This window comes from Musa acuminata, chromosome BXJ3-4 (genome assembly GCF_036884655.1).
Source record: "Musa acuminata AAA Group cultivar baxijiao chromosome BXJ3-4, Cavendish_Baxijiao_AAA, whole genome shotgun sequence".
NCBI classification, from domain to species: Eukaryota; Viridiplantae; Streptophyta; class Magnoliopsida; order Zingiberales; family Musaceae; genus Musa; species Musa acuminata.
In genome coordinates this window covers 34,946,757-34,958,383 of record NC_088352.1, presented here as the reverse complement: position 1 = coordinate 34,958,383, position 11,627 = coordinate 34,946,757, and the positions used below count along the sequence as shown (strand labels likewise).

At 34.4% G+C, this 11,627-nt stretch overlaps 1 protein-coding gene across 5 annotated transcripts in view; it reads left to right on the top strand.

Moving 5' to 3' along the window:
- The window catches only part of LOC103981671 (midasin), a 71,420-nt gene that overhangs the window by 55,744 nt on the left and 4,049 nt on the right, over positions 1–11,627 (top strand). For 3 of the 5 annotated variants that reach the window (XM_018828435.2, XM_009398446.3, XM_018828438.2), the window contains 26 exons: positions 225–377; positions 490–669; positions 906–1,052; positions 1,162–1,263; positions 1,350–1,571; positions 1,647–1,769; positions 2,351–2,432; positions 2,518–2,645; positions 2,725–2,889; positions 3,011–3,086; positions 3,171–3,283; positions 3,437–3,516; positions 3,594–3,707; positions 6,855–6,923; positions 7,023–7,179; positions 8,299–8,456; positions 8,551–8,621; positions 8,727–8,956; positions 9,152–9,412; positions 9,520–9,646; positions 9,724–9,791; positions 9,884–10,042; positions 10,124–10,339; positions 10,728–11,018; positions 11,148–11,294; positions 11,380–11,583. In XM_018828435.2, coding sequence (XP_018683980.2) covers positions 225–377; positions 490–669; positions 906–1,052; positions 1,162–1,263; positions 1,350–1,571; positions 1,647–1,769; positions 2,351–2,432; positions 2,518–2,645; positions 2,725–2,889; positions 3,011–3,086; positions 3,171–3,283; positions 3,437–3,516; positions 3,594–3,707; positions 6,855–6,923; positions 7,023–7,179; positions 8,299–8,456; positions 8,551–8,621; positions 8,727–8,956; positions 9,152–9,412; positions 9,520–9,646; positions 9,724–9,791; positions 9,884–10,042; positions 10,124–10,339; positions 10,728–11,018; positions 11,148–11,294; positions 11,380–11,583 — 3,843 coding nt within the window. The remainder of the gene's footprint in view (positions 1–224; positions 378–489; positions 670–905; positions 1,053–1,161; positions 1,264–1,349; positions 1,572–1,646; positions 1,770–2,350; positions 2,433–2,517; positions 2,646–2,724; positions 2,890–3,010; positions 3,087–3,170; positions 3,284–3,436; positions 3,517–3,593; positions 3,708–6,854; positions 6,924–7,022; positions 7,180–8,298; positions 8,457–8,550; positions 8,622–8,726; positions 8,957–9,151; positions 9,413–9,519; positions 9,647–9,723; positions 9,792–9,883; positions 10,043–10,123; positions 10,340–10,727; positions 11,019–11,147; positions 11,295–11,379; positions 11,584–11,627) is intronic. The other 2 variants (XM_018828431.2, XM_065146184.1) reach the window with 2 other exon arrangements.

The following is an 11,627-nucleotide window of genomic DNA, read 5'->3' as shown; positions in this document are numbered from 1 at the left end:
TTTTTTTTCAGGCGATATATATACTCCAACACCAATTTAATTTTCACATACTTTCTTATTTTATTTTAGGGTAGTTGTATAGATGTTTTCTTTTTGCACATTGGAACCTTTCTTGAAAATCTATCAAAAGTCTCTCCTGTTGAGTATAATGATTTATTATCAGTGTGATAGTTAAGGCAACTTTTTGAAAAGACATTTCTTTTACACAATTTATTGTTTTACAGGTTGTGTTTCGCCCTGAACCTTCTAGGTATCGGAACTTACGATCAGCTTGTGCTGATTTTAGCAAGCTTCTATCATCCTGCATGGCATTGGTGGAGAATCTGAAACACAAGACAGATATCCCATTAATGGTTGATATGGCATGCAACTGGCAGGTATACCACATGCTTAGCCAAGATTTTCAATTTGTTTGTTTTTGTTATATGTATATTTGTTATATGGTTTTGGCGTTTTGGCTCTCTGCTTCAACCATTGATATGTATTCAGGCTACATCATCCTCATTCATTGAGCGACTATCAGAAGAGTATGCAGAGTATATTGACCTAGTTCAACCAGTTCAAGTAGCTGTTTATGAAATGAAGTTGGGTTTATCACTGGCTCTATCTAGTGCTCTGGAAAGAGACTATCTGGAGAAGCTTGATGGAGAGGATATTCAGAAGATCTTGGTAGGTGTTTGGTTCAATTTTTCAATATACTAAATTCTAATTTCTCTGTAACAACCAATTTCAGAAATAAGTGTTGTCTCATTTGGGTATTACTAGTTTTTTCTGATTTTCTTGCTTAAATACTTACTAGGCCCGAGTCCAACATTTACTTTATGGGTTTTTTTTATCAAGTTTGTGACATTTAAATTAGTACTCCAGTAATTGTTATTCACATTTTCAAATACTCTGCGATGCAGGATGAAGTCTATTCGTTTATGCAATTTCCCAGAGACTTGCTTGCTGGGACCAATCCTGTAAATATGAAGGATAGTGAACCTGAGTTTGATATTGGTTTACTGAAAAAGTTAGTTAATGCTTCAAGTGTGATTAATCCAGAGAAAGTGGTAATATACTTGCTTTTCTATCACTGAGGTTTCTAGGTTCTTCTGTTTTGTCAATCCAGAATAACATTTTTAATTCTTGTGTTACTCAAGTGTGCACCCTTTGTAACAGGATTCACCTCTACAGCTTGAGAATACAATTCAATATGTTGTTCTCATTCGAACAGCTGATAAAATTTCCTATTCACGAATAATGGGCGAGAACTGCTTCCTGGTAGGCTCTTTAGTTTTAATTGATTATTCAAAACTTTGAGCAGCTTTAAGAACAAGGAACCTGATTCTTTTTCCTTTGCTTCCAAGCTGTTGAATGGTACATTTGATCACTTCTCAAAGCTATGGATGAGTATGAAATCAGAATTGAAAGCCAAGGAAGGTGATGAAGCTCAATACTTTAAGTTCCGACCACGTTTAACTAAACTAGAAGATATTATGGACGAATATGTATCTCCTCTCAGTCAGTTGGATTCTGATGGGAGTCTTATATCTGAGAGTAACAAAGTGGAACAGGAGTTTATCGAAATGGTATCAAGTTTTTTTTTCTTAATTGCTTGCTAAGGTTCTCCTTGGTTCCCAATTCTTAATATTTCTGCTTTTCAGAAGAAACCTGCTAAAGAGGATGAAAATATGGATGAAGAATGGGACCTTATTCCAGAGTCCATTTTGAAGAGTTTGGTAAAAGTTCATGATCAGTTATTTGGATCAATTGGTCTCGTTGTAAAAGTAAATCCATTCATTTCTCTTTCTCCCCATCTTTCTCATATACTCTTCTATCACTAGCTAGAAAATGATTCTACAAGGTGGAGGTTTTTCTTGCTGTACTAGTTTATTGGATTTTTCTTGTGTTAGAATAGTTAGTTTTATCACCTAATATTTTTCACAGTGAACAAGATTTAGAGCCTCAGTGTTATAAACCATCTTGATAGCACTGACTTTCATTTTTGTGCTAAAAGAGTAAAAAAGTATTTGATTTTGCATTATGGAATTTCGATATCTAATGTCCAATTTTACTCTTATAAAATGATGGAGAAACTCAAGTTGGTAGCAACACTCAATCTTTATCGAATGATTACAGTCCTATCAGACGAAAAGGACATTACTACAATAAGTCCAGTATTAACCTTCCAACTGTTTTGTCCTAATTCGGAAAGAAACATATAAAGTCAGTCATGGGTTATTCAGTGTTTAGGATAATCCTTTTTAATTTGACTGCTATGTTGTTGGAATGCAATATATTATTATGTCTCAAAATCTGTTTACATAAACTTATGACTTGTCACTGTTTGTTTCTGGAATGATATCAGCCTGGCATTTGTTTTCTGGCTAAAGAAGATAAAATATGCTCCTTCTTGGAATCATATAGGTTGGGGGCCAAAATTATGAAAGGTCAGTTGCGAGATCTCTGTGATGCTTACGAATTCTTTAATTCCATGGTATAGATGGTTCATTATTAGCTATTTTTCTTTTTCAGACCTTGATGTATTTAGGCCCATCTTGGATGACAAACTTATGCCAGAGCACTTGTTTCGTGTATGCTTGGAGCATGAAGAAACATTAGGCATAGCTTCCCAATCATCTCATGCTTACAATATATACAAGGTTATGCTTGTTATGATACTTTCCTCCTAGGCTGCTATCTTCATCTAGCATCTCAAGCTGTAGTTGGTTCTCTTTTCAGGATTCAAATGCTTCATTATTACATAAAATGGTGAAACCACTCACTGTCATTCAAGAGCGGGTTAATTTTTTTCTGAAAGAGTGGCCAGAGCATCCTGGTCTCCAGAATTTATTGCATGCTATTGACAAACTCTTGTCAGAACATCCTAGCACACCTTTGTCTAAGGTACTTCATTTGTATTTGTTTTATCCTATTTCGTGACCAAGATTACTCGTCTGGGGCTTTAATCAATATCTTATGGCTATTATTACCTTTTTTGCATGTGAAATGTAATCTTGTTCTAAAGGCTTTACTCAGTCTGCAACTTTTAGTTGGCAGAGCCGAATTTTTGCAGGAAAATGCTTCCATGTTTTCTCTCACGGGTAATATATTTGTCCTACTTAATTTTTTTCCTTTTTTTCCTCATTGATTATTGTTGTAAAATTAGTTAATTTTTTTACCTGCAGATCTGCTCCATCCAATTTATTCTTTGATCTCTTCATGGCAAAAACTTGAATTAGACTGTTGGCCTACTTTACTTGATGAGGTTGTGGAACAATATGAGAACAATGCTGGAAAGGTTAGAAATCTGTGCGCGCGCGCCTGTATGTGTATGCATATGTACATACATGTGGACATACATAGATACATATGTGATTCTTTGTTTAAGTGAATCGTATTTCGATGGTCAGACACATTTCTACCTACTGAATTTCTGCTTGGTTGAGTGCAGCTATGGTTCCCTTTATATGCAGTTCTCCATCGTAGAGGATCTGGTGATGCTGAGGCTGATAAACTGTTCACTATGCAAAGGCATGCACCACACCTTATATTAACATTTTTAATAAAACTTAATTCCAACTTGGCTTTAAGCAAATGATAACATGCAGTATTGAGGACTTTGTTGGAAGTTCCAATGTTGGAGAGTTCAAGAAACGTCTTAACCTTCTTCTTGCTTTCCATGGTCAGCTCAATCATGGTGTTGTTTTGAAAGCGTATTCCAGGTGCAGTTCTGTAAACCATCTCCCATCTCCCAATTTTGTGTACTGTTTTATGTACTTTGTTGAATGATGAAAGAACCAGCATGATACTTGTGGATAGCAAATTTGATTCTGACAGGGTGAGAACTGTGATACTGTAGCCATATGACTAAATAGGAAATAAACAAATAGGTTAAATGGACATTCTCTCATATTGGGGCCAGGAAGTGATGCTCTATTTTAGGTGTGGAAATGCTAGTTTTCAAATTTTAATTTTAAGGCAGTTGTCACATCAGTAGCCGGTGTTGGGTACTTTTGGGATATGTTGGTACATTTTTAAACTGTGTAATTCTGTAAGAAATTGGATACTATTGATACTTTTCGTGAGTTTGTAAAATATTTTGTTGTCTTATATTGAGCATCATTTTGCGGTTAATATAAGTAAAATGATGATATCATATTCTCGCACTATAAATTCTTGTTATTTTCTCGAATTTTTTGAAGTATGTGTCGATATAAGTTGTTTCTTTTCTTTTGAATAAGTTCATGTCAATTGTTTAATTTTAATTGTGATATATAAGTGTACCTCGATAGATTTTAGAAGTTGCCACACAAAAATCTCTCTTTTATTGTAATATCTGCTATGTTTTGTTTGACTTTGAGATTAGACATATTCTGCAAATTGGTAATGCATAATATTTTGTCCATGCTTCATAGGTAAGGGTGGGCTACTCTTTTTGTCTTAATATACTAAAATATGACATGATTGTGTAAAACACTTTGTATTTGTTAAAAATAGGAGAGAAAATGGAATGGAACATTATTTATAAGCTAGCAAGCCTTATTTCTAAAAGTTTTAAGATCTTCTTCCATTATTATATTGGCTTGTGTAGCAAGCATGAAAGGTTGTGATTTCCAATGTTTATGGCAGTTCAGAATCTTCAGATAGATCAAAGCATTACTTTTATCCCCAAGGTAATTTTTCACGCTTTTCAAAATGCTTAGATAAACCTTAAATCTTACTAAATTTAAACCCTTTAAATCCCAAAAATGTAAAAAGAAATATTTGAAATGACTTTCAAACTTCAATGTTTGAGTTGATCTATATCCAACAGGAATAAGATTATGATATGTAAATCTGTTTTGTGTTAGTTATTAATATAAAAATTTTAAACTAATTAATTTTGAGCAGTAGTGCAGTACCCTAAAACATTTTGCTGAACTCTATTAGTAACAATAGCCTTAAAAATATTTGCTAAACTCTGTCACTTTGGTATAAATGATCATAATTGCACATGAATAAGACCCATTTTCATTTCCTTTAGATGAATCTTGTCGTGATGTTAAAACAAACCGGTTTTGAACTTCAGAATTTAGTTGTTGCTAATAAATCACTATCGAATTATAGAGTGCATCTGCATGATTTACACTGTCCTGTCAATGTTGGCACTCTTGGTGCTAACGAACATCCTGCATTAGCACAAGACATGGCACGTAGGTAAATAGTGGCCATCTACATATTTAGGGTATTCTTTTTTTTTTCTTTTTATGAAATCGGGCTCATTGATTAATATAACATTGATGAAATGAATTGGCTCCACCTTATTTGTTTCCAATCAATGTAAATTATACAGTGGAAAATATTCAGCTACTTATCAATGAGTATCTGCTTGTGTTCTTGTTATCCTGAGTTGGAGTTTGTAAAGCTTAGTAGAAAGTTTAATGTAAAATTTTATATAGGGCACTATAACTTGTCAAATTGCTCTGTGTAAATCATATAATAATCCAGAAATTAGCTTGTTAAGTAGTCCATGCCGTGAGAAATTAAGCAAAGTTTGTATCATTTTTATATCAATCCAACTAGTGTTTAAACCTTGGCCTACTTAGAATTCGTTACACGAGTTATTAGAACCAGACCAAACCGGGTGGTTGGACTGGAAAAACCAGAACTAGACCATTAATCAGTCTGATTCACTTAATGGATTGGATGTGTTGAAAAACCAGAATTGACCCAGTTGGTTTTGGATAACTTGCATGAACTGTCTGGGTTACATATGATCAGGTTTTGTATAACAAAATATTACTTAAATAACCTTAAATTAAATCTTTCTTATTATTTGTTTAAGAGGATATTACATTAAATATTTCTTATTATTTGTCATTGAGAAATAAATTAGGATATAATAATTAATGACTTTATTGATGATGAAGAAGAAGATGAGAGAGATTAAGTCAGAGCTTGCAAAATCTATCTAAACAGAATTAAATTTGTAGAACAAAACAAATATTGCAATAAGCAAAAATGAATTTAAAAATTCAGATTATAATATGGAATTGACTAATTGGGCTTGAATTATTAAATGCTGTTTTGATTACTAAAAAGGTATCCATGTTGATCAAGAATTGGTGTATATGCTGTTTAAATCGTGACAATTATATTGGATAAATTATTTCTCCTATATCAATAAATAATTGATTTTGAATTGGATTGGTATTATTACTACCATTGATTTTGTGACATGTTTTTTAATATGGATAAATGTTTATGTTTATAATGTTAGTTGATGTTGGCACTTTTATCATTTTTAATACAATTAAAGTTTTATTTTCAGTTGTATAAAATTATTTTTAAATTAAATTATTAGTTTTACTATATTTAATTTTAAATTATTTTTATGTATTTTATAATATTTTTAATTAAAAATGCGGTCTGATAAGTTGATCCATTGGTTCGACCATTGACGTAGTGACCAAAGGCTTGACTGGATCGCTTTCCGATTCGATTATGATAATTATGAGTCATTGTAAAACTTGTTTGTTACTAACTTGGAGCTCCTGCGCTGTAGTGGTTTAACTTGAGCTTTGAGAGGTATTTCTTCATGAGTTGTTCATGCTTGTGGGCTTTGGTATCCTTGCACTCATTTTGTTTATCATTCACATATTTCTTATAGCAACTTTAGTGGCCCAGTACATGTGGAGTGTGGACATAATATTTTTTTTGTTTTCTCCTTCTTGTGGATGTCGGGATGCAAATCTTCATTTGTTTGATTGTCAGGCATAAATTTGAAGCTATTATTCTGATGTCAGTAATGTTCTTTATACCATTTCTTAGGGAAATTATTTTTTTATTATACATTTGTCAAGTACTTACTCCTAAATGATTTATGGCAGTCCTGCTATGAGAGAGAATCTGAACATCCTGTACAATGCTTTTGGTTATTATGTGCAATTCATGCCATTGTAAGTTCAGAAAAAAACTTAATAATTTTTGTAGTTTGATTTCCACTATTCTTTTTAAAAGATTAAGGCAAGTTGTAACTATTTCTTCTCCACTTTCAGAGTTTTGGAGCACATTGAGAATGGTAGAAGAACTATAGAAAAAGATTTGAAAGAGCATCTTAAGCTTTTACATTGGGAGCATCCTCACAACTACTCGTCCATAGAAAGCTTCAGCAGGGCCAGGCAGAAGATGCGGAAACTTATTCAAAAATTTAATGTATAATTTGCCCATCTCTTATTATTGTTGTTGTTTATTAATACCAAGGATTTTAATTTTGAATAATACTGCTCGTACCAGGGGGTACGTACTGATCCATCAACAGACCGATACGCGGACCACCCACTACCGGGCGGTACTGTCAATTGGGGCTGTTTCCGCCCCGTTACCACCTTAAATCGATCAGTGACGATCGATTTTGATCGTCGCCACCCGCTATCGGGTGGTATTAGCCAAGGGAGAAGAAATAAGAGGGAGAAGAAAAGGGAGAACTTGGAGATCCGGCGCCACTCTCCCTCGATGATCTCGATCCGTCGCCACCCTCCCTCGTCGGACGCTACAGATGAGATGTTGCTTTCTTCTCGTTTGAGGTGACAAAGCCTCGGCGTCGTCGACGACTTCTCATTCGTGCGGGGAGAAGAAGCCTTGACGACGTCACGGGGAGAAGAAATGAAGCGTTGTCGAGGCAACATTTCTTCTCCCCATGTGGGTAGAAAAAGGGGGCGACGTCGCCTTTTTTTCTTTTTAACTTATATATATATATATATACACACACACACACACCCCGGTGTATCGCTCGGTACTCTGTACCATACCGTACCGAGCTATGCTCGAAACTTCGGTACAGTATGAAATTATGATCCATGATTAATATTATATATTTCTGATTGGGTTGTATATCGATCCTGAAAATAATGCTTTAGAATCATTATTTCCCAATATATAATAGATACATGCTTCTTGAATGAAAAGGATCTTCTATTTCAATTTATTTTTTGAGAAGAATTTTTTATAGACTAAACAACTATTTATTCCATCAACAAAACATTTTTTTTATAACACTAGATTCTTATCATGAAATGATTAACGTTAGTGGTACGAGGAGAGGTAAAAGTAGATTAAACCGACTTTAATAGAAATCATAAGTAAATATTTAAGTACTCTAAATTTAACTAAATATATGACTTCTTAGAGATATAAATAGTGGCAAAAGATCCATGTACCTGACCCCAAATAGTTGGGACTTACGGTTTTGTTGTTGTAGATTCATATCATATTTATGTTATTGTAATTGGATTCATTGTTCTGTGCTAACTGCCAGGCTCTTTTCTTTGTCAGGATATTTTACAACAACCTTTGATGGTTGTTCTTAACCGAGAAGTAACATTGAAGAGAGAGAAAATTCCTGCTTGGCTTGAGAATTGTACTTGCAATGAAACAAGTCTAGATGTGTTGCAGTTTCCTCTTGATGCCATGAAACTCAGAAACTCAGAAAGGTTCCCTTTCTATTTTGTACCTCAATTATTCTATTTTGAACTTATTTTATTGAATTCAAGGTAATTGTTAATCTATCTGCTTCTTTTCATCTAGATTCCTATGGTGTAATGGCTGGAGTGACAAGGTTAAATTGGTACTGAAAACTGATTTCTTACAAGCTCGAGGTATGACATATCTGATAGCATATATTCTTCTGTGTTTGGATTATGGTTTGTTGAAGAGTTTTTTGCCAAATTAAAGTTTTGCAATATGTGCTGCTAATGCTGCAGGTTTGTTAGATATCAAACAGTCTTTGATGCCTGAAACTCCATATGAAGGCTTAAAGAAATTATGGGAGGAAGGTTGGTCTTCGCTCGAAAGGGTTTGCCAAAATGCAGCTCAACTTGCTCATATCTGGAAACATGGAACTAAAAATCTCAGAAAGAGAAGGGCACTAAGCAATTTGCTAAAGATTCTTGAAGAGAGTGGGTTATCAAGGCATAGATCTGTATTGAATGAGGTACTGGCTATCTTTTTGTTTTTGATCTTTCAAGGGAGTACTTGGAAGTTTTTAGGTGGAATAAATTATATTTGCTTTATTCAGTTAAATATTGTAGAAGAAAATTAGCCTGCTACTATCATCACCTCCTCATGATTATTGAGCTTTTCCTGTTGTTTGATCATGGTATTCCCCCTTTCTCTATGTTTCATACAGATTGGAACCAAATCAGGCCATCTGAGTGACTTGTACCTTCAGCCTTCATATGAAATGCTACATTTGCTCCTGCAAGAGTTCTGGCACAAATATCCAGGAAATATGAGCATCACTTCCCAGAGCCACTCAGAGAGGCCAGAAGATGATAAAGATGCATTGAAATGGAAGTTTGCTAATCAGTTCTACTTCAGAAACTTGGCTAGCATGCAGCAACTTAAAGAGATTTGCCTTGGTTTTAGTAAAGATCTTAGTTTAGAGCAGGTCAGTGTGTTGGCAATTTAGCAATGTTATTGTAATATAGGTTTGTTCTGTAATGGTGCCATGCTTTATGTTCCTCACTTTCGTGTTCCTACCTCACCTTTATGCAGGTAAATCGAGCACTCTCTTTTCTTGATCATTTAATTTTGATGCAACAAGAGCAAAGATTTGTTATATATAGTGAATATAAGCGGCTGAAGAAACTTCATCAGCAATTTCTTCTGTTGCATAGCAAAGGTAACATGCTGGAGAACTTATAGTTTCCTATTCTTCTGTTCTAGCACATTTTTATGTTATTTTCCTGTTTCCTGTAGAAGTAAGTGGTGATTTCATTATAGCTAGGAACCAACATCTCCTACTCAAATGCATGTGGGAACAAAAGGTAAATTCTTCTTTGGTCTTGGTTATGAGTAAATTAATTTATAGTTTTGTCCTATGTACATGTTGGTTTAGTTTGACTCCTTTTTTTGGCAGCAACTATTTGACAGCTTACTTGCCATGTCAAGAGATACAAGTATGTTGCTTGGAAGCATAAAAGATGGTCATCTGAATACTTGCAAGATTACTAGGGATGGAGCTGACACTGTGTGTCCTGTCATTGATATGTTCATTCCTAGATTTTTAAAATCAAAGGTAGTCATCTCATGCATCCAAGCATGCTTTACTTATATACTTTGAGTTAACATCCTCATCTGAGGTTAATCTTTATTTCAGGAAATACTAGACATGTACCTACTTGGCAATGATGGGATTGTGACAACTGCTACAGAAGTTCCCTGTCTTGTCTCTGAGAAAATGGAGCAATTGGTTATGTCCAATTTTGAAACAATTAATGCTTTTGAAGAAGCTACTCGAGTGTTGGGTTTCCAAAAGGTTGTGAGATCTGTCGAGGGAACCTTGCTTAATCGTTTTGAAGAGCTAATCAACAAGGTCTGTAGCATTGGATTTTTCATCTGTCCTGGATGCAATGTTCAACTATTTGATTTCTAAATATTCAGACTTATTATGATTCTGTCTGAATATAATAATATAAATAAAGATTGTCTATACTAATGACTTACCATTTTTTCTGATGACAATTGCTTTTTGGGCTCCGCTCATTTTTCCTAATTTCAATTTTGTGTAAAATCTTACTTGACGAACTCTTCCTACAAGTATTTCTTTTATGTCCTGATACTGTGCCTAGTTTGCATGCACAATTTTCTTTGGAAGATTACTTTTTAGATATGTACCTCTATGGCTAAAATTTTTTGTTTGCTTGTGCTTCTGAATCAATTTGGAAATGCTCATTCCTTCAAATTGTGCACAAATTTTGCAGGGCAAGATGATAATGAAGGAATTCATTTGTCAGCGTGATGAGAGTAATCAATTCGTCTGTAGAGAAAATGCCAAGAATATTGAACCTTTTTACAGCGAAAATTATGAGAGAACATCTGAACTCATGATGGATGTTTGTGCTAAGCTGTATGCATACTATGGTGACCATAATTCTGTTGAAAAATTGTCTGCTGAGAATATAACATCGTGGAAAGATCTTTTTCAGTTATATATGATGAATCTCCATCTAGACAGAATTCATGATTCTCTTAGCATCACAATTGTTGCAGCGGTATGTTCTCCTTTTAAACTCCATTTTCAATGTTAGTTGCTCACAATCTTAGATTGAAATTATTGTCAATTTCAATTTTGTTGAACCATGACATCACCTTTGTGCTTACACATATAACTTATCTTGCAGAGCAAACTTGCAAGTTCTGCTGCGAACAGGAAAACTGAAGTTTGTTCTAACATAGAGATGCAACTCAAGAATCTTCGTGATCCTTTGGACCTTATTCTAACCTTTGGAGACGGCATCCTTTCTGAGTTTTTAGATGCACATGTAGCGGTATGCTTTTTTGTCTCTTCATTTATCAGCTTTCATTTCTTTCGTTAAACAATTGTGTACTGAATTGACTTGTTACTCTGTGCAGATAGCTGAAATGACAAATGTGCTTGCCCACATTTTTATTTTGGTATTTTCTAAAGGATTTGGCACTGCTCAAGAAGAAATAGAAACCACCACTGGCAATGGATCTGAAGATGCTAGTGGAACTGGTATGGGGGAGGGTGAAGGCATTAATGATGTAAGTGATCAGATTGAGGATGAAGATCAGCTCCTTGGTTCCTCCGAGAAGGTACTTGTAGTAGCGCTTAATGTTTTTGCAGCATATTATGATAT